The sequence below is a fragment of the Vanessa atalanta genome, chromosome 9, assembly GCF_905147765.1.
Source record: "Vanessa atalanta chromosome 9, ilVanAtal1.2, whole genome shotgun sequence".
Taxonomy (NCBI): domain Eukaryota; kingdom Metazoa; phylum Arthropoda; class Insecta; order Lepidoptera; family Nymphalidae; genus Vanessa; species Vanessa atalanta.
The window spans coordinates 2,895,497-2,918,926 of record NC_061879.1 but is presented as its reverse complement, the minus strand read 5'-3'; the positions used below and the strand labels follow the sequence as shown (position 1 = coordinate 2,918,926).

The window sequence follows — 23,430 nt, the reverse complement described above, 5'->3', positions numbered from 1 at the left end:
ACGCAAAAAGTCTTCGAGTTGAAATAAAACCATTTTTTTTTTAATAAATTGCTTTATTACAAACGTCTATCATCACTTGACAGTAATATCTAGACTAGTTTCTAAGTCGCAAACGATACTAATCTTATGAGTATACATTAAGTTAAACGTGGCTTAGTTCCTTACTGCAATATTGTCTAATAATCGAGTAACTTAACGGGCACAGATTCAACAGCGAATCGTCGAAAAAAAAAAATTGAATTGTATATTTTGTTACCAGGTCAAAAATTATACATAATTATTTTTTTGAATAAATCGATACTGATTTCTTAGAATATTTATTGCTCGTATACCTATTAGGATCAATATTGTGAGCAAATATAATAAGTAACTACATATACACTTAAGATTTACGTTTCGTCTACTTTATAATCACTCATATTTTAATAAAATTAACATACTATGCAAAAATCATCACATCGACTCCTTGGCAAAACAAAATTTATATTATTATTAAAATAAATAGGTAAACATTTATCGATAAGAATTTTCTGTAAGGACTAATACCTTGGGCAGAGTATCCCAATAGGTATATGTACTTAAATATTTCAGTACTAATAAAAATTGTATATGAATTAGGCCGATTTCTGAACGAAACAGCATCAATATTTATTTTTATTATATTTATTTTAATCTAATTAAAACATACATCGATTGGTTTATTATCTACAAGTTTTAAAAATTGCACGATTAAGATAAAACATCGGACTGCGAGCACCGCGTCCGAGCTCTGAATGTTTTCATAAAACGATGATATGTTGATTGCATTTCAATTTGCCGCCTATCCTTGTAAGTTAAAAGCAAAACTGTATTTGAAATATGCGAGACACCGATGTCATGTCGACCTAATTAATTATATCTACGGTCCTTATTCCTAATGCGACTAGCGGCTACCGCGGGGCGGCGCGTACGCTACGGTATGTACAAGTACAAGGCTACACGCGCTACAAGCACGCGCTCGCGGCTCAGGCGCTCACAACACAACATTGCACTACACCGTCGCAGTCGACGCGTCTCCTCTTCGTCTTCTGAGATTTGGTTCCGCTTACACTTAAAGAGTTTTAGCCTTTTCTAACAGCTCGTTGATGAATTTCTGAAAACGATAAATATATATGTATTACATATTTGTGTTCTATTTTTTTTTTTGTTTGGTGACTTTTGAATCTATATCTAAGGGGTCATGTCTGACAGCTGGGGACAGGCATTCTCTCCTGAGAAATTCATCTTCCATGAAAACTGCTTTCGGTAACCGTTGCCAGTACAAAGTAATTACAGCATTTTCTCTTCGTTTCAATATTTTTTTCAACATTTAGAAATAAATAAGAAAAGTACTCTTTTTTCGTAATTGTTGCCTTTTTATCTCTATCTTCCATTTCACAGAAGTATTTTTAATGACAATGGTACCTTTATTAAATAATGATTAATATAAACGAATCGTTTCGGCTTATTTTATAATTCCTTCATAGTATTTGCTTTTGCCCTCTTTGTCGCTTGGTAAATACGTCTGTGACGAGATGTGACACTTTTCTCCGCAAACACAGGGCACAAGGGCGCGAGGTCTGCGTGGGGCATATTCACCGTACCGTTTAATCAAGCAAAGTCAACGACGCACATCCGCCTTTTAAGATCCAAATATCACTTCGCTCTCTAGGCTAATCTAATTTTTTAATAACTATGATTTTACCTTTGAACATTAACAGCTGAAGTTATGATAGTTGTCCACCTATGACCATCGGATTCGTGATGTTTGCATTTTTGTAATATGAATCATTATATTTTTCTAATAAATTCTTGATATAATTAAACCTTTTGCGATATGAAATAAACATATATAGATAAGTATAAAAATTCTATCAATTAACGATACGAATATTTTAATTGTCTATAAGTTGCAATTTACTTACATGAACATCTTTTTGTGGTTTCTTCGCATCTGCTAATAACGTCTGAAAAGAGATTTAAATAATTTAAAAAAAATAGTCAAATAGTGGCGTAAAGTGGAACAGAAAGACGATATTTTTAAAATTATGTATATATTTTTCTATTTCTTTTTATAATAAATAACAAACATTACACTTAAGGATATACATATATAATATAATGTAGGCAAGTATGTCATAATAGGCTAATAAAGTATTTATAAATCTGCTGATATGAAGCCATTTTTAAAATATCCAAATATTTATGAAGCTACTGAAGTCTTATTAAAGAAACCTTGTTTGTGAAAAAACAAAGTTTAGCTCTTCTGGGTCAATGCCCAAAAATTTATCGTTTTCAACAATTATTTGTATTATATGAAAGTTTATCGTTTCTATAGATAAAAAATATATTTTTTAATAAGACCATTATTAAACATTATAAATTTCCAACGTTTGTTAGTTGTTCTACCCAGGCACTAGTATATGACCACACTTTCAAATCAATGATTTTTTGGTCCTTCATTTTTATTTTCACATTTAAAATCTGCATCATTTGTTTTAACGCTCGAATATTTTAAAGCGCTTATTTGAAATCGTAGGAGCGTGTACACACATGCTCGTACAAAATAATACCATTACAGAAATGCCAAAATAAAACAACACGGGTTTTATCGCAATGCGGGCTAGTTCTCATTGTTTTCAATTCATTGATTATTTTGTGAGCTACGTTGATCCTATTTGTGGCAACTAATCAGGGTTGTCATGAATAAATTATTTTGATTTAAATCAAATGATGTTTTCAATAAAAATCAACGATTTAATAAAAAAATGTTTAATTTCTATTTTACTTTCACAGAAATCAACATAAAAAAATATTATTAAGTTACTAACTAGGATCGTTTAAATCTAAGAAATCGATATCATTATTATAATATTTGCATAAAAAATGTCCCAGTCGGTTTCTTAATGTGCTGTGAACAATTTCAACGGTGGAAAACACTCTTTTCACATCAGCTGAAGAAGCTATCGCCCCAAACAATTGCTTCACCGCTGGAAACATTTTTGATTGTTCCTCTTCCGAAATATAGTCAAATTAAATAATAAAACGAAAAAACGCAGGCGTTTTCCCAATCCTGCAACTATTACAAGGTAAAACCATCTTTTGTACTATGACCTCGTCAATATTTATCAGACATCGAAGAATGTGCCACGTCCGAAATTATAAAAAGAGTACGAAGAATGAGGTATTAATGACGTCATTGATACATGTAGGTATAATCTTGTAGAACAAAATGTTAATAACTGATAATCAATAAACAAAATAACTATTTTGTGATAATAGTAATTGTTATGAGATAAAACAAATGTTTTGAGGTTTTTAATGTAGGTATTATATTGATAAAAGTAGTGTCAATGAACACTATATTATATTACCTTCACGTGTATGTAACTTTAGTTACTATGTAAACAAATCTAGGAAGTCGATTGTAACCTACTTCTAAGGGTATCGATCAAAAACGAAGCAAGTCTCGCATATTATTCTGAAACGTGTGTATATAGAGTATCTTAATATATTTATTACACCTAACATGTGCTGTAAGGCAATTCTTTTTTATTTGGAATCCGGGGAAATGAGGCTAAGAAACATGGGTTTTTTAGTTATAAGTTTTACTTGATTTGGGGCCCTGTCCCCTTATACATTTCATTTTACTGTATGTATATTTTTAATGTTTAGATTTCTGTCGGATGTCATCATAATAATAAATACGTATATGGAGTATTAAGAGTATGTGTGATAGTTCTAAGTTTGTACAAGTATTTTTTTTCTAAGGCACCGTAGGGACTCGCATAAAACGTAACGTGCGATTATTGGTAATGGTCTTACGTTATGCTCGTGACTTGAATACGTTGCGCAATATCATATAGATATAGGAAGTTACTTAATTACCGTGAGGTGCCGCCGGCGCAGATCATCACTGTCCATATCCAGCAGTTCGTCGATGTCCACCTCTACCTCCTGCGAGGCCCCAGCTGGCGTCGTCTCCTGAGAGAAAAAGGCCATATTAAATGATTAAGTACTATTATGAATTAACCTTTGAACACTAAATGTTTAGTAGAAAATAAATAAATAGAATAATACTGAAAACACTGACCGGGGTTTCATAGAGCTTTTGCAGCTCATCATACAGCCACATCTCGACGGCAAGACGTTTGCGGATCAGCGCCATCTGGTGGCTACCGTATTTGGCTGTTAGGAATTTTTCACGCCTCTCTTTTACCTGAAAACAAAAAGAAATGTTAATACAGAAATTTACTTATAGCGACGACTGCTACTAATATTTTAACATTTATACAAACGAGTTATAATATAAATATTAGTTTGTCGCATGATTTTTGTATTGGGTTCTCACATTTTTACAACATTTATCGTCCTTTTTATGATAATCATCTTATCTTTTATTTATAAAACATTACTTTTTTGAACTTTGTTTTGTTGCTATGATATTCAACCACTTATTACCATGTATTTTTAAAGTTATCAGAATAATTTATCTAGAGACGACATAATGTTTTCGAAAGTTTCACTCAACATTGAATTAAATATTGTGGATACGTGTGCCGATCGTTTTTCAAGGGATATATAGATTACAAATGTCGCTTTGCATCTGAATTAAAGGGACAAATAAAAGAGCGATCGTTTCAACAGAAATTGAATTATGAAAACAATCGTATTGTTTTCAAAATTCAACGTGTTATGGAAATTTACTTCAAGTTGTACAAATTTCAAAAGATATATTAGTATGTATGGCCTAAGGCTTTCTGCTTATAAACTTTTTGCTGTAATTGTTCCAAATAATTTTTGCTTAAAAAAAATACATATTTGCACAGTTTTCATTATTGTTTTTTTTTTCTGAATTGAACCAAAAAGACAAAATAGAAATGTTATAATTATATAATCTGTTATTTGAATATATGCAATTTATTCAAATAACAGAGAGAGAGAGAGAATGAGTACGATGTTTCTAAATAAAAGAACATTTAAATGACTTTATCTACGAATTAAATAAAATATGGAAGAAGAATTTGTTGAAATTTTTTTCTACAAAAAACGACTTTAAGCCTCCAAAGGAGCAGAAAGCAATTATCTACACCGATTACAGCGAGAAAAACGCCTTAAAGTACTCGTAAGAAATACGAGTATCTACTTATTTCACTTCAATGGAAGCAGTAGAAGTGACTCTTTACACGGCAGTCGTTTACTTTGTAAAGACAGGCAAACATATCGCTTAGTCTCTCTGGTGCTGGAAATCTGCGCCAATATTCCACTGTCAGAATATATTCGAACCTTGAGTAAATAGATCACCAATAACATTTCGTGTCATCGTATAAGTTGCTACATGGTCGCAATGACGCCCAGGGGCAGAATTAATATCTTGCCATCCTAGGCTTATAGTAGATGCCGCCCTCTACTACTTATAAAATTCAAAAGTAGAATAATGTGAAGAATTAAGGTATGATTTTTTTCTAGATATGGTTTAAATTCGTTTATGACTTCTTCGTGGGACACTATTGGAACAACTATTAAAAAAAGAGAGACCCCAACCAAATTCTGCATCCCCCCTAAATTTTGCTACCCAAGTCAGGGTATATAATCTACATTTGGCTTATTATTGTCTGCGCCTCTTACCAGATTTTAGGATTTTTATTAATTGGTCAAATGGATGTTTTTTTTTTTTTAAATAATATTTCCCACGTTTTTTTTCTAAGATCTCCTACGTGTAAGTTTCAGGTTACCCATATTATATCAGTCCTCTTTTTCCATATATTCTGTTTACATTACACGGACGCAGGCGTGCTTTTCATCAATTTCGATGTTTCAAATGGTGATATATTAAATATTGTGGTTCTTGATAGGAAAAGTATATGAACATTCATGGTAGATAATTACATGATCTAAATTAATTTTGTCCAATTTATTTTAACGATAAAACTACCTACTTCACAAGAAAAATGCAAAAAACCGATACTTTTATTTATCCTTTGATCAGACTAATTAATCACAAACAATAAATATATGTCATAATTAATTGCTTTTCAGTTTTGATTTGTAATTTAATGACTTTATTATTTTTATTTTATCGAGACGGATCTATAACTTTAAAACAGGTTGAATTCAAAACTATTGTTGCATTGTACGCAAAAAACTATATATTACTTCTTTTGTTTTATTACAAAAGTGTACTTGTTAAGGTTAATGTGTCCCATAGCATTATTGAAAATAATATATATTTAAAGTACTGTATACAGAACACGTATCAACTACATATAACGACTATGAAGGTACTATTTTCTAAAGTTTGGAATTTACGAACTGTTGAAATAAAAGTATTTAAGTACGTGACTCTGATAACTTTAAGTAATGCTTATAGGAAATGATAAATATAGAATACCTCGCCCTTATCACTAAAGTTGACGTGTAGTCCGGCTTTAGCAGGCGAGCGCTCGGTGGGCGAGAGCGCCGGGTGCGCGGCGTGAGGCGGGTGTGGGGGGTGCGCCCGCGCCGGGAACGCGCCCGTCGCCGCCGCAACGCCGCACTCCATGCCGCTGCCGCCGCCGCTGTTGCGGCTCTGAAACGTTGTATATATATTACTAAACTTATAATTAGTATTAATATTTATCTAATTATTTTATCTCATTCAATCGTAAAATAAACATCATTCTAAACCAAACTACTTTGATAAACAGCATTTCGTTTTACTATAATAAAAAATATACTACTATAATTTTAGAGATATTGAATTATTTATTTTACCTTTATCACTATACCTTCTACCTATACCTTCACCGGTGTCAATTTCGTATCTTAAAGCATATATAAGCGTATATATAACTTAAAGTCTAACTTTTAAATTTAACCTTATATATAGTATAAAGTCTAGAGAATTTCATAACGATTTTTTGAACTTACAATTTAAATAGTATGCATAAAATGTAATGCATTTTTATTAAATAATAATAATATATAGGCACACGACATTATATTAGCAATAATAATAAATAATTAATTTTTAAATTAGTTGCACGTGCCACTTCTTACGAGTAATAAGAATTGGCTTTCCTATAAGTCAAGTTGCATCATTTATACACATTAGGAAAAAGAAAGGCTCAATGTTTGATCCCTGTGGAAGCACCATATAATTATCATATATCATGCAACAATATGTATGTAAATGTGTATATTCTTAGTCAGAACGCAGTCGGATAGTTTAATATTCAGGATTGGGCCGGATGCCAGATATTTCAATTTGTAAATAAAACGAAGTTTTATGGAAATCAACCATACTTTGCAAAAACTTTAACTATATTAAATTGTTGTATTCATTTCAATTTATGTATGATGCCATTTTATTCATCAGTCTTAACTCTTACACAAATATTGACGAAATATTCAAAGGTACGTTAAGTAAGTTAAGCTTCAATAGCGCAAGGGTTTACGGGCCGCCTAGCGATATAAAAAGTAGCTGGGTCTTGACCCTATGGGCTATTGTCGTCCACACTCATAACACAAGTGATAAGTTTACAAGGAGGGGTAAATAGGAATATTTGTAACATATTTGGTGCAATCTTGACTTTTAAAGAGAGTAAAAGACCAATATCAAATTCTTGGTTGAACAAATATTTCGGTACCATTTTTTAAGGTTTTGCAATAATAATAGAATAAAAAAAAGAATAAGGAGGTCCAGTAGAAATCATATAATGGCTTATTTCATGCTTGCTACTGAATCATATTACTCAGATACTAATGTTTTATTTTCGTTTATTACAATTCTAGTATTAAAAGAAAGGATAAATTAAAAAAAAAATGCGGCATATACATATATTGTGTTTAAATTAATGGTGGCGATGGCCTCTGACCAAAAAAAATATTAGATTAAAAAATATATATATATTTAAACTGTTAATTATAAAAATAGGAAAATTTCTAAACTTTATTTTAGAAAGACAATCAGCCGTCTAAGTTATAACACTATATTCCTTTATCAAAAAATCTTAATGTAATCTAAGAATCTGTAGAGATGAAAATAAACATATGTTATTACTTCGATGGCAACATGGGCTACCACGAGCTCTCTTCGAGCGTATCTACCCGACTATAAGTTTGTATGTAATAGTGAGTGGTGCAAGCGCGGCGGATGCGGCTCCACGTTACGTAGCGGCCTACACTAACGACCACTTACTGAGCTCGTACCAGCTCTCAACAACATGAGTATCGTACAAGTGTTTTAAAAAATGAAACCATCTTCATTTGCTATAAAAAAATTAACGTAAGATTTTCTGTTTCAAAAAGACAGTTTACAACTGTAAAAAATTTAAAGCTAAATATGGTTTTAAGCGGAAGGTTATAGATACAAATACACTTTTTTTTAATGATATAAGTAGGCGGACAAGCAAATGGACCACCTGAGTGGTCACCACCAACCATAGACAATGACGGTGTGAGAAATATTAACCATTTCTTACATCACCAATGCACTACTAACCTTGGGAATTAAGATGATATGTCCCATGTGCCTGTAGTTACACGGGCACACTCACCCTTCAAACCGGAACACAACAATACTGAGTACTGCTGTTTGGCAGTAGAATATCTGATGAGTGGGTGGTACCTACCCAGATGGGCTTGCACAAAGCACTACCACATATCAATATATTCCCTCCAGCTTGAAAGGTTTACGACTTTAGTTACATCCGAATTGTGCTATTGCGAGGACTAAATAGATAATCTATACTAATATTATAAATTCGATTGTTCCTCTGTCTGTTTAAGCTTAAACGTCTGAAACGATTTAGGTGATATTTGGTATATGGAGATAGTTTGAGTGCCGGAGAAGGACCTAGGATACAATTAATTCACTCCTCTTTAAAATTGGGGGTGATGGTTTATAGGCCATAAGTAGTTTTATAAATTTCGAACGGGTAAAGCCGCAGGTTCAGCTAATGTCTTATATTTTACTCGCCAAAATACCTGCAATGGCCGCCCAACATCCATTGGATATAGGCAATCTTTTAACATACGCATTCGTTGCCCGTGCTCCGCTATGCCACGAGTAGCTCAGTTAGTAAGAGAATTATTTTATTTGACTCTGGGATAGCTGCCACAGCAAGCGTCGACGACCTAAATTTTAACCCTCGGGACTGGGTGAGGACCGAGGATTCAATTCTGCTCACCGTGTCCTTTTGGATGTATGTCTATGCTTGGCAGCACTTCAGCGTACATCTCAACAATTTGTTTTGTATTAGCATACGATAGGACATAATACACAGGTATAGATGAAGAATCCATTATCATTATTTTATAGAATATATATATTTTATACATTATTTTCAATAACTTAGATATATATATTTTCTACTGTAAACCTTGTAAAATAATTCTTAGGCTAAGGTCTAATGGGTTAAAAAACAAAAATCATATAATCATACAACCAGCGTAAGTAGGAAAGTGCCTCGTGGCTTTCGTGTCATCCACGTTACCGTGACCTGTACCAACTGTATAGTAGCTACGAACGTAATGTAATTACTCAAGAACCGATGACATTGCATAATTTAAAAGTAAATTACAATTTTTAAAATGACTTTTTTAATGTAGTTAATGACTATTTAATTTATTTCAGGTAAAAACCGATGGTGATTATTATTTATCGATAAAAACAATTTAGGCAACTAATACCGAGCACTTCCCTCGATTCTGCACTCATCAGCCTGTTATTTTATAATTTTTATTAGACTTCCATACCCAAATGGAAAAACGGGACCCTATTACTAAGACTCCGCTGTCCGTCCGTCTGTCACCAGGCAGTGCCTTATTTACCGTAATAGTTATACTGTAATTTTCACAGATGAAGTATTTCTATCGCCGCGAGAAAAAATACAAAAAAAAAGGATAAAATAAATATTTAAGGGTTCCCATTACCCATACAAGTAACGTGATTTTTTGCTGTTTTTATAGATAATGGGTACGAACGCTTCGTGCGGGAGTCCGACTCTCACTTTTTTAGTAGGAGTATTTTCATATGTTTTCCCAGTATGCTCTCAATAAGACTAAATTTAAATGTGTGTGAAATTACGTACGTTGGTAAATATGCGATTACGTTATGCTTAGTATAAAAAACCAGCCAAAGTGGACATATAATATTTTGTCAGTGAAAATACGTTCGATAAAACATGATGGACATTTTACCGGTAAAAAATAAAATTGTTAGCAGCCGAATACCGAAAAAAAAATCAATATTTATCCCATCCCTATTAAATATATTAGGTTGTTGACCGATGGCAATGTTATGAAATTCTTGTTACAATCCACCTCGATACGCGTGCGCAGGCAGACCTAGATGACAATCGCACTCGTATTATTGTATATTTATATAATATAAAAGATGTTTGAAGTATTCTAAACAGAATATAATTATATCTGTATATAGAGATACATATATAATTTATACATACATATTTATATAAGTTAATTCTTTATTATAAGTTAAAATAATAATAAAGTATGCATGTATGGATTCGAATCTGGGATCTTATGATCTGCGTACATACAAGCTACCCACTAAAGCAACGAGATAGGCATTTTAATTAAAAGGTAACGTAAAAAATATAATGCCTATGATATACATCATATCAATGTTGTTTATATCTAGACGTATCACTTTGAATGTTAACCACATCAGATATTTATTTTAAGTGCTGAGTGTTTAGTTGATGGTGTAACTTTTTCAATAAATAAAATATCAAGACTGGTAGCGTTCCCTGACTAGCACATAGCACATTAGATTGCAGTTGAAAGTAAATATATATAAATCAAAGAAATAAATCAATAATGACAATAATAATTAAAGTGAATAATCTTAACCTAGAAATGTATGTAGAATAATACATAACATTAAAAAAAATCGTCTTTCAAGAAGAACGACGAGCTCCAACTCCAGCGTAGATCTGCTGATGTTTAGTAAATAAGAAAAAACCGCCACACCTAACTAAAACTAAAAAGTGAAAAAGGCACGGGCAACTGTGAGCCCGGGAATGTAGTTTAGTTTTTTTTAAGACACTTAGATGCCCACCAGTAATGGCAGGTAAGAGGTAAGAACGTCTGACCTCTTACGCAATAAACTCGTACACCATATAATATCACTACTAAGATAAATGACACATTCCACATGTAAATATTCAAATATATTCTTATCTAATACCTATAAAACGCTGGCTGAGTAGCGGAAGAACATATTGTTATCGTAATGAGAAACAAAGGCTTAGCAATCATTAACCCTCTCGGACGCTGGTAAAGTGGATGTACGATAACTATCGCACACAGCCGAGCGTGCTTCCTACGAACCGTGACCCCGTACTCGTCCAGCCCCTCCCCCCGTTACACTCTACAATCAAACCACTCATTGGAATTAGTCCCTAGTCTCCACTAGCCTCAACGGTCGACCTCTTCTAGACGCGTCAGTATATTGTCAAGCTTCAATCGCTGACTTGCATCTAAAATGCAACGAGATAACGCGCGTTTGTTTCGGACTGTACCTTATAAAATATTACGTTTAAACGGGCGAGGCATTGCAGCATGTCGCCTAAACTACGGCCGAAGTAAAGCGAGGATCCACAAGTACTACTTGAAGGCAAGGGCAAAGGGTATGCTAGTTGCTAGGGCAGCTTTATACGCCGTCTCATACAGAATCCATAATAAAATGTACTGAAACGAGCGTAAATTGCTCATCATTATGCTTAATGCACTATTTTCAGAAGCAATGAATGAATGAACGAATGAATGGATGGATGAATGAAGATAATAATTTCAGGCAATAATTAGTACCCATATTGTTACATAATAATAATAAATAGAATAAAATTATAAAGATACAAATTAAATAATATTAAATTAACTAAACTGAATCAAATCAATACAAATTTAACAAATTCTTATAATATATTATTAATTTGTATACCACAAAGATACTAGTATTAAGATATGAATACAGTTTAAATAGCAAAAAACTATTAAAGATCTATTAGCTAAGTAGCAATCTCTGCCAGACAACCTTGCAGATTAAACTTAATAATATATTAAAACAGACTCTACAGACACTTAAAAATTAATCAATCTACGTGTTTGCAGATCAAATAAGAATATTTAAAAATAAATTATTAAAATAGCTTGACTCTTCAAGTGAACATATTAGGCGGTAAGTTAAGGTAATTTTTGTTTATCTTATTCAATTTAATAGTATTAGTTAAATGTGAAGTATTTTCTAAATGTTTAAGATATTTTTTCTTTTAATTTAGTTTTTATAATAATACTGTTTACTTCGTTTTTGATGCATGATATAACTGCCTCTAGATATATGCCTTTATATTATGTGTGTATTTAGAACCTAATCTCTTAGTGGTTTAAACAAAATTAAAAATAAATAAACTTATTTAAGGAATAATATTATTAGTACGACAGAGTAACGTTATAATCATTAGTTAATTAAAAAACGACGGAGGCTTAGTTATAAACATAATGTAACAAAAGTTGAGATAAGATTTAATCGCAATCTTTTAAAGGCGTCTTTACAAGTTGTGCCACAAACTTTGTAAACTAGCGCTATAGATATGACAATTGGGTAACAGCGAGAAGCTTAACTGCGCAGTGAGATGAAAACGATGAAAGCAAAGTGTAGGGTGACAAGTGCCTTTATTCAGAACAAAGGTATTTACTCGCACTGCAGCCGACCCTAAGGTGACTAAACTTCGATGTAATATTTGACTAGACAGAGTTTAAGAACCGAAGTCAGCCGTAGGCTATTAACCTCTTGAGTACATAATATTTATTACTTTACATACATTTATTCCATTGGAATTTAATGTATTGGAAATATAAGATCACATTAAAATAAAATAAGACTTCTTTATTTAATTTTTTTTATTTTGTAATTGGTTTGATTGATTGGAGTTCGTCTTGAACTTCGATCAATCAAACTAATTAAAAAACGCTTAAGTTCTTAGTCATTGGGTTGGAAATGATATTTCTTTTCTCAATACTCAATTTATTGCGTTCTACGAAACTCTTTACTACATGAATATAAAGCGATGATAATATTGCACTCAATATGTATAGTGGATTTTAATGAAATAGGTTCAAAAACAGGTCTTTAGATCTTTAGACCCGCTGAGTTTCTTTCGCCGGTTCTTCTCAGGTCAGGGTGTTTCCTTTTCCGAACCGGTGGTAGTGGTAGTAGTTTGAGTTTACACTCCAAACTCAAGTAAAAAGAGATGCCCCGTCGAGTCTTTGTCTGTACGCGATAAATTCCAAAATTAATCAACAGATTTTCATAAATTTTTCAACGAATGCAGTGATTCCTGAGGAAGGTTAAAGTGTATAATTCAAAGAGTTCTAAGTTAATTGGCTAAAATATTAGGGTGATAGTTGAAGATGTCGGATAAATCGTGCCTTCTGGGAGCTGTACTGGCGTACGCCATGTAAACGAATTGACTTAAATGTATTACTATATTATACGATTTATGTAGACCCCTTGTCCACATGCGAAGCCGAGACTGGTAGTCAGTAAATATTGGAATATATTAATATCCCTCCTTATTGACTTTCGGCTACGGTAACCAATCTCAAAGACTAGGTATTTGTGCGATAGAGTTCAAGCACAGGTGTGCACCCTCGTTTACATAGTCCCATGGGATGGCAATCGGACATGGCGGGGGAGAGACCAGGTGCAGAGGAACTTGATGTACTTTACAAGGCACGTGATTGAAATTCTGGCAACTTCCTGAATTCGGTTTGTAAATTTTATAACACAAAAGGCAAATGGTGCACATGAAACGTCATATTGAAACAACATAAGCATTTACAAATTTAAAAACGAATGCTAAATCCCGGTAGTGTGTTGTAATTAACAATTTGCTTTGTTTGAACGGTTGAACCGATCTTAATAGAAATTGGTATACAGTAAAAACATATGATTGCGCAAATGATAGACTATATATCTATATCTATACTACTATTTAAATCTGTAGAGTCTGCCTGTACACTCAATTATTGAGCGAGTTTTTTTTTTAACGAGTGACAGTGAGGCGGAATCAGTTTTAATTTTGTGTTCCTGTTATTAATTTTATTATTTTCACTATTAATTATTATTTTATTATCTTATATGTTGTATAAATATATTCAAATTAAAAAGAATATGGCTTCCATTTATAATAATAATAATTATTATAAATAACTATTTCCAAAAAAAATTTTAAACGATCGGATAACAGCTAGTACGTCAATAATTAGTAAAATAAAAGTGACAGCTCTTTTGACGTATTAACAAATAGACGCTTCGTTTCGATAGCAGTTAGTTTAAAAATAAATATAAAGATATGTTCTATATAGTAACTATCTTGTCTACAATTATTAAAATTACTTTTTGTTTTTTTGGGGAAATCTTCGGAACAATCCAATCGTAAAAAAAAATCACTCGTAGAAAGATACATTATTCTGGAGTCCAATGGGGTATAAATTATATTAATATCATGTTATTATCTTAATTAATAAATTGAACCCGTGTGAAATGGGAACGGATCGCTAATATTTTATATTGTACGTCATCAATGTAGTTTACAATAAATTGCGTCATTTACGAGTGACAGTAAATGTCAACAACAGTCGATGACAGTAAGATTCAAGGACATATTGGAAAGCACAGTTTCTATAGTAAACTGGCAAAGGCCGCAGACGTCCTGCCAATAGTGACTGTACAGGTTAAGTAAGATAATGAAGAGGCGAGTTACAACAAAGTTGATTAATATCTATATTTGTTGTAACTCGCTACACTCCTATAAAAAAAATATATGTGACAACTTTCAGGTCGAAGTCTATTAACCTCAAACATGTGTTTTTACTAACTATATATAATATATATTTAAATACCACTAACTTATTCGTTACAAGATCTCCGAAACTGTAGATCCAATTTACCTGAATTCAGCATAGTTACTTCTTTTGCGACGTAGCCGTCCAAGAAAGGGAATTTCAAATTCAATGGAGAAGTGCAAGGGGGAACTTGAAATAAATTTTACCCGTACATAAGTCGGGACGGACACTTAGTATACGATATAATGTTTGAATGTAAAACTATTGAAGGTTTTACTCTGTCAGATATACGCAGTAGAACGCGTTAATATTTTTTATACTCACAACCAGCACCGCTTTCACACGGGAGGCACGATTGCCTCTTGTACCTAAAAATAACTGTTTGGATATAGAACTCAACAACGCGATAGTCCACGTCCACGTGTTACATTTTGCGTTTGCGTTACGATAAACAAATTGTATTCGGTTATGAGATAGATGTATACAATAAAGTTTTTGTAGTTTTGTATGCGATATTGTTATTTTTAAAATTTGGGTGCTGATTAATAAAATTATCATAAATCATTAAATATGATTGTTATTCTTGTCGAAAAATTAAAAATGATATTGACTATTTTTGAAATATTGCTGTTTTTTTTATAATTTGTATATTATGTCTTGTACAAAAAAAATGCAAATACAAACTCCTTTTATCATCCACATAAAAATATAATTTTGTACATTAAGTAGCTACACGTCGCGGCCTCGATCGTTAAAATAAGGGTTTACATAAAACGTTTGCATCGTAATACATATAACTCTATTTTTCACGTAGAGCACGCCAGTACTGCTCCAAATCGGCATGATTTTTCTGACATCTTTTACAATCGTCGTATTTCAACCAATGTTAATAAAACCTTAAAAAAATACAAAATTCACTTAAACCATTAATAATTTCGTCCATTGTTTGAAACTGTACGAAAAAACTTTCGGTGGTTTTTGAGTTAATCGCGTTCGGACAGACAGATAGGAGATATAGAGGGACTTTGTTTTAAGCTATGTAATATTTTTAATAAGATTTCAATTTATGAATAGTCTGCGAAATCTTATTATAGAAAGGAATACATTGTCCCAAGTAGGACGTGTTGAATTTGCGTGGGAAACTTGGTATTCTAAGTTTACTTTCACCTCTCTTGTTTATAAAACAACTGTCGCTGATTCTATCAAAATATATATAATATATTTTATATAATACTATCCTAGGATATTATATATAGAATATTGTTATGAGCATGTTATGACGAAACTGTCAATTAACAGTTTTTTTGGAGATGATCAGAGTGCAGGAAGAAATTATATCAGGCAGCGTGAGAATAAGGCTAAGTATACTCTAATACATTGCCCAATATTAATTGCATCTGATTTTATTTAGATAAAGGGGTTGTTACATATTTATACGGTATATGTCAATTTGTTTCAGGCACGAACAATCGTCAGACAATTGTCAATTTCCATAGATTACGCGAGACTGCGTACCGAATGTGTTAGTTTATTTAGTCTGTTGATATCGAATGGTTCTGTACACAACATACGCACTCCTACAACTAATATAAGATAATATTTATAGTGCAAAAAAACGTGCAATGTTATACCGTGTGAACTCAATATTAGTTACATAATTAGTGACGACGATGAAATACAGTTTACATATACAAAGATAAGATTAATTAACATATCTGTTATAAATTATTTACTAGTTTAATGTACACGCTTTAGTAATCATTTGCAGACTCTTTACAATGGGTGTAATAATGGCAATAAAACAATATAACAACGAAACAATATAAGATAGCAGCGTTACGTTCCACTGATGAAAGCACGTCAGCTATTCTGTTCTGACTGATATCTGTTTGATAACGTGGAATTGTTGTCTTGTCGAAGGCACGTAGGCTGCACCTGTGTCTGCGCATACAATCGTGCACTATACGCCCTGTGTAGTTTGTCATGCTGGCTCCACACAATTGTCCAACTGTCCAACATGACTCCAATCTGTCAAAACTCACGATAGATCCTTAGCACTGACGTGTGTCACCACGATCCAACATCGTCAAACATTCACAACCAGCTCTCTACACGTGGAGGGTTGGACGATCGTGTCGAGCCGGCATTAGTCTACGTTGAGAATAGCTACCGTGGCCAGGTAGGAGAAAATTATTGTCATCATATTTAAACTAAAATAACGCAATTACACATTATTAAAAAAATCTTTGTAGTTATTAGTTTCACAGCGTTTTAAAATTCAGTTGGGATCAGAGTAAGTCATATCTATTGAGTTATCGACAGTATTCCCGTGTAAAGGGCGATGAACTCTACTTGAGTTTTATAAAGCTGATCACTAGCAACAGGAGATATTTAAGGTTATAAAACGTTGAGCTATTATTATTACATTGGTTACATACGTACATATATTATAAGAATATGTTGTTTTAATATGTACAAAATGCGTTACGCATTGCGAGCATGATCATTGAGCGATTATAAATAAAATTACTTATCTTAGTGAAATAACTGTCAATCGTAAAAACCGAGTTATCAATACAAACTTAGCTGTTATAACCTAATCTTAATCTTATAACAGTATCTACATAAATTTAAAATAATATAATTCAGAAATTGAAACCGGAAATAATATAAATAACGTTTAATTACAGTCAGATATAAATAAAGTACCTAGCAGTCGAACTAAGAGATCACGCTTCACGACCTGCCTCAGAGTAGCGAACAAGAGTGGCGCGGCGTGGCTATCGACCGCGCCGCCACGCCGCGCCGTCCGCGCCGCGAGTCTGCGACGGCACCTTATAATGTAATTCATTATAATGGTAATTTGTACAGATCTGTCATGATGATGATTATTATATCATACGATATGGGTTTGTTTATGTAAAAATGTTACTCAAGAGTTCTACTGTATGTTGGTTATAAATATCAGACATCTACTACGAAACGTCTAAGTGTCGAAGGACGACTAGTAATTAAACCCAATAAAAGAAAAAATAATGGCCAAATGATCTAAGAGCATTAGCTTTAGATATATCGACGAAAAATATACATTACGCAAAGTAAATTAACTACAAGGTTTTTAGTTCGATGACTGAATATCGCTTCGTTAAGTTTACTTCAAGTATAAGCAGCCTCTAATTGTTATTAATGTATGTTATTAATGTATTAAGAGTTTACTTCTTCGTAGAACAGTTCAAGGATGGCTATGTAACGTAAGATAAAGACGACTCAACATAGACGATGTTGAGTAAAAAGTGAAGTAGTATTTTTTAAAGATGTAAAGCATTGTGCAATTGTACCCGAGTGTACCGCAGCGTACAAAGCGCGGCGGAGCGCGTCGCGCGAACCCAACACAACACATGAGTGCTCGCAACTTGCACTGAACACCTTACATTCCTCTTTAATACATGCATGTTGTACTGTTTTTAAATTAGAACTCATTTCTTAGTTTTATTACTACCAAATTATATAAATATATACCTTCCCATACAACCAGACGTCGAAATAATGCTAGTTTTAACATGACTAAATTCCGGTTTCTCTTGATATTAAATATAACGTCATCGACAAAAGCGTAGGTGTTTCCTTTAAAAATATACCGATTTAAATTTATATTTAAATCGGTATATTTTTATAATTGATACGATAAATTAGGTATGCGTAATTAAAGGAAAAACACCGTATGGTATAAGAGGAACGCCTACTAGCGATAAGCCGTGTAATTATACTTTGTTCAAAAACAAACAAGGTATAAAAATATTTTTCTAAACTCAGTCTAACGACTAGAGCCGTAAGCCAAACTAATACAAATATAAAACTTAAATAATCTGAAACTTCACCATTGTCAATTATATTTCTCATAGATTAACAAATTAATTAGTCCACGCAAAGTACAATAAATAAATTATAAAAAATTAGCTCGAACGAAGTTTTGCTACCAACATTAACATCATTTGATAATTTAGTTCGGCCGATAGACAAACTTTCACTAAAAACGATAATGAGTCAACGTGAATTTCCTGTGTAAGATTTGAGAAGAGGTCAACAAAGGTCATGAAGATGTTTATGTCCTGCGTCCATATCCCTGACGACGGAACCGGACCGATGACTGTAATCTTCGGCAGCACCGACCAAGCATACTTTAACAGCGTTGCTCCACACTAGCGATACATCGGCGCTAGAACGCGTTGGTTATAATATAATTAACGGATACGCGTCATATCCCGAAATAGAGACGCGACTACAGCATCACGCATCTATATCAAAATTCTAAATAGTAAGACCGCTTCATCGACAAATTTCTTAGTATTTTATGTATTAAAAAAAATATATATTTCGGCGTTTCCTCTTATATAAATAATGTTGAGGGTTTTATAGCAAATTTCATGACTTACTGCTTTGACGAGTATTAAAAACAGATAACTGTTTTTTTTATTATTCAATAAAAAAATATTGTTTCAATGAAACAAACCTAACGATGGTCGAGTTAATAAAGTCACTGTAATCTGGTTCGCTGGCTCATCGTTGCAAGTATTCCTGTAATTATTATGCTATATCATATTATGAAAATGGCTCTGACTCTGTGTAGGTATTGTACATATGTGGCGCGTGACTACGTCTGCGCTAGCCGAAGCCCTATGTGTTCTTATTACTCTACTTTGTTAAGATTATATTGTGGATATTATAATATTGTGAATTAATAACATTAACAAAAAAAAAACATATTTTTAATTGTTGAGTATTTAATTTAGGTCCATATATTAAGAGGACATTCTGTTTAATCTATAATTAGATAAATATTATGATGTTGATATATAATAAACAATGTTTATTATTATAAATTCTTATCATGCCTATATGACAATAGACTATATGCAGAATAATTAATGCTTTGACCACTAAAATTATCTAAATTCTAATCGTGTGTGTTTGTGGATAAATAAAAGGTTATGCCAACATTACTATGAGTACTACCATCGATAAATACTGAGTTCACTCGTTTACCTAATATCTAACGCTTGAATTATACTTTTTTTCAGATTTTTTTTTCTTTTTAAATTTGACCGAATCACTGATCTGCAATATAAACACCAAATAGCTTGCGTTATGTCTATTGCGATGTTTAGATAAATATCGAACCACTAGATAAGATAACTTTACTCAATATTTTAATATAATTTACATTTATTAGAGTTGTAGGATATACAAGAATTAGAATACATTTTATATGTATTAATTATGAGGTCTTGCACGTTTCCGTTCTCTGAACTAAGTTTTGTCTTCTTGGGAAATTATTATTTTGTGACGAGTTCTTCGGTCAATCGTGAGATGGGTTTCAAATGTTTATTTAACGAAATGACTTTTTGTTTATAATAACATACTAACTGTGTTGTTATCTGGTGTAGTGATGGCTAAATAAATAGCACAATAAGAATAGGTCTAGGTCATTAGCGTCCGAATAATATTCATAATTGCATATTCACAGGGGTTTATCATCACATCAATCATTATTTAATTACTTAGTTTCTTTAAAGAAATCACAAACACAAGCAGCCGGCTCTGTTGTATCAGTAATTAGGCTAGCCGTGTCAAATTACCGTTAATAAGATAAGCTGTACCTACGTCCCGTGATAAAAAAATATAATCAATTGTTAAATAAATTAAGTATACGTAATCCACGATTCTTTTTCTTTTTTTTGTGTAAGTTTTATATTAAAAATAATTCATTTGTTCCGAATATAACTTATAACTATTGTATTAATTATGTATTTTGTAGCCAAAGCTCTCGCAGCCAATGGTCGGTAGCGAAGACGGGACCGTTAAATGAATCTACGTCACGCGAAGAATCAGAAGAGAAGAATAAGGCACTGAAAATTCAAATCATACCGAGATCGTGTCGGAAGTGAGGGTCCCTCAGGAACACTATAGTCTCTTGACAGACCGGCTTCGCTCCTCCGGATACTAATTCAAAACTAGTAGAATTCCTCCGTACACAGTTAGCATACTTGATACAATACAATCACTTCGTATTACGTACGTAACGAGCAACGCGCGGATTAAGACTGGCGCACAACGAGTTTACGACGGTTGACGCGGAGTGCGGGACGTAGGCGGCGATCCGCGCATCATGAACGCGCACTAATGTCGAGTCGGGGGCTGGCCCGATGGACAGCAGCCGGCCCGGGCACCCCACGCTCGCAGGTGAGTGCCCGGGTGGTGGTTGACTAGAGGAATGGCGCATCAGGCTTCATAAAATGTCTGCATGTTGTCTGAGTTCATATTCATCTAAACTATGCTGGGGTTATTGGACGAATGGATGTTAGACAGTATTGATTCTGTCATTAAAATAAATACACGATGTTTTATGATATGCTATAAATATTAAGAACCTAATTATCTACGCAAACTAAAAGAGAATTGTAGTAAAATTGTTTATTAGGAAAAAATTACATTCTATATACCTAACTAATAGATAAGGATATTTGATGAGCTGATAAGTAGGTATATTATCTATTTCCTTTTAATTAAATGAAAAGTCACCTAAAATTAAAAAAAACACATTGTCTCCTTAAAATTAGAATAAATTATTCATAATTTATTATTAAGTAAAAAAATATTTTCTTAGCATTTTGTTTTTTATACTTATATCTAATTTTCGGATGATCCTGTGTTTTTTAGTCTTTAATGTCGTAGCGATAAACAAAATTGAAGTTCCTCATATCGTCATATATGCATAAGTAGCTAACACGTTATCATGTTATTAATTTAAAAGATAAACTGAGATTGTACAAGGTTATCAGAAGCTTGCAGTAATTGTTGCAGTCAGTAATTGTTCATTTATTTTAAAAACAACAATGATTCTAGTTCAACATTAAAAAAGTTTTTCAATCGTCTCATGTATTTACATCTTTGATATATTTATATCTAGTTATGCTAAGTAACAAAACAGGCGCATAGGGCCACGGGATATCATAGGGCCCCGAATAAATTGAAACGGAAATTATCCAAAATGTATAAGTGTTGTAAATAGATTTAAATGGAAACACATTATGTTGTTATAAGTTCACAGATAAATTATTATTATTTACTATTTAATCACACTCGTTAGCTGTAAAGTATTTTGTTTCTGTTATATCTTCGGGTCCCAAATATATTGGAAATATATATAACTATAACTTTCAACAATATCGTGACGAAATTTAAACAGCGATAATTATGGATGAATAAATATTTAAATGTATCTGTTACACGTGCGAAGAGGCCAAAAAAGACCTAGACTACCGCATTATCGCATTATCATATAATACATAAACGCGTTGCGTATTTCCCATATTTATCACCTCTATGATCGTATTTAAATGTCCTGAAAATTGTCGTATGACAGAAAGATTAATTGGAATGTTCAGGCAAATTTGATGATTGAAGGAAAGCAACATTTAATAATTCTTAACCACCTTAGCACAAATTTATTTCATACAGGCACCTTTATAAAAAATATTTTTTACATACATGTAAAATAACGGATATACATATACTCTATTCCAATTACCAACCATAACAGGAAAAAAGCCAAATAAATAACATTTGACATCCCGCGATATCATTGGTCGAGAGCTTGATTTATCTATGATGTTCACCATGGATTTGCGAAAAAATTGCGTTTTAATCGTCGACGAAACTGTTATCGGAATTTTGGAAGTAAAATTTAAGTGGGAATAAGTATTTAAATGTAACAGTGTTGTATTATAAATAAAGATATATTCATCATAAACTCTTAGTAGTGCACAATATGGCTGAGTTATTTGTAAATCTAAGGTTTGTTTATCTTTTTTCCTACTTCCATTAGAATAGGCTATAGGTAATATGTGATTAAGTTTAGACCTACTGTATGTTACCTACAATGCAAAAGAGAGAATCACACACTTGCTTATTTATTATCAAAAATAAAAGCACCGCTCAGTAAAATTCACACCTCTATGAGCTCGAATAACTTTTTCATCTACAATTGTTTCATACACTTAAACTATTCATATTTTGACTTGAAAACTATTAGGAGGTGGAGTCATTTTCAAGGTGCGCCCATCGACTAACCTACCTAAATACCGTTAGACACACAAACTTATTATTAAAATACGACGCTAAACTAAAACACCAAATAATTATGACCATCTTTACCTTAATCATTCTCATAAATTTTGCTGTATTTAATTTAAATTAACACTACGCAATCAACAAGCGAGCGAAGCCGAGTTTAAAATATAAACAAAAATAAGTTAAGACTATGCAAGAGTGAAGGTGGACGACGCGCCGTGGGACGCTAAGCTTTTGTTTGTGGTCCATTGAGGCGGCGGCTTGAGGCGTCACCGTCGTCGCGTCGGCCTCGGACTTGCGCTCCACACAATGACCTCTCACTAACTCATTCAATTAAGTTATTACAATTCGATTCTGTTTGTACTCCTGTAGGGTCAAGTTATTATACGTAAAAACTACTTTAGGTAGCAGTAGGTGGGTTGAAGT

The 23,430-nt window shown here is 32.7% G+C and overlaps 1 protein-coding gene across 1 annotated transcript; it reads right to left on the bottom strand.

The window, feature by feature from the left end:
• Positions 1-811: 811 nt before the first annotated feature.
• LOC125066346 (protein phosphatase 1 regulatory subunit 14B) lies at positions 812-21,040 on the bottom strand. The gene is made up of 6 exons (XM_047674396.1): positions 20,800-21,040; positions 6,410-6,586; positions 4,112-4,237; positions 3,907-4,002; positions 1,944-1,985; positions 812-1,132 (listed from the first exon to the last, which is right to left on the bottom strand). The coding sequence occupies exons 2-6, from the start codon at positions 6,557-6,559 to the stop codon at positions 1,091-1,093; spliced, it is 456 nt and encodes a 151-aa protein (XP_047530352.1). The 5' UTR covers positions 6,560-6,586; positions 20,800-21,040; the 3' UTR covers positions 812-1,090.
• Between the last annotated feature and the right edge of the window lie 2,390 nt (positions 21,041-23,430).

Bases quoted from the DNA above. Each gene is read 5' to 3' on its own strand.
- LOC125066346 (XM_047674396.1), bottom strand. From the start codon at position 6,559: ATGGAGTGCGGCGTTGCGGCGGCGACGGGCGCGTTCCCGGCGCGGGCG. The intron at 4,238-6,409 runs GTATTCTATATT...TTTTGTTTTCAG, and splicing joins ACTTTAGTGATAAGGGCGAG to GTAAAAGAGAGGCGTGAAAA. The intron at 4,003-4,111 runs GTCAGTGTTTTC...TTTTTCTCTCAG, and splicing joins AAAAGCTCTATGAAACCCCG to GAGACGACGCCAGCTGGGGC.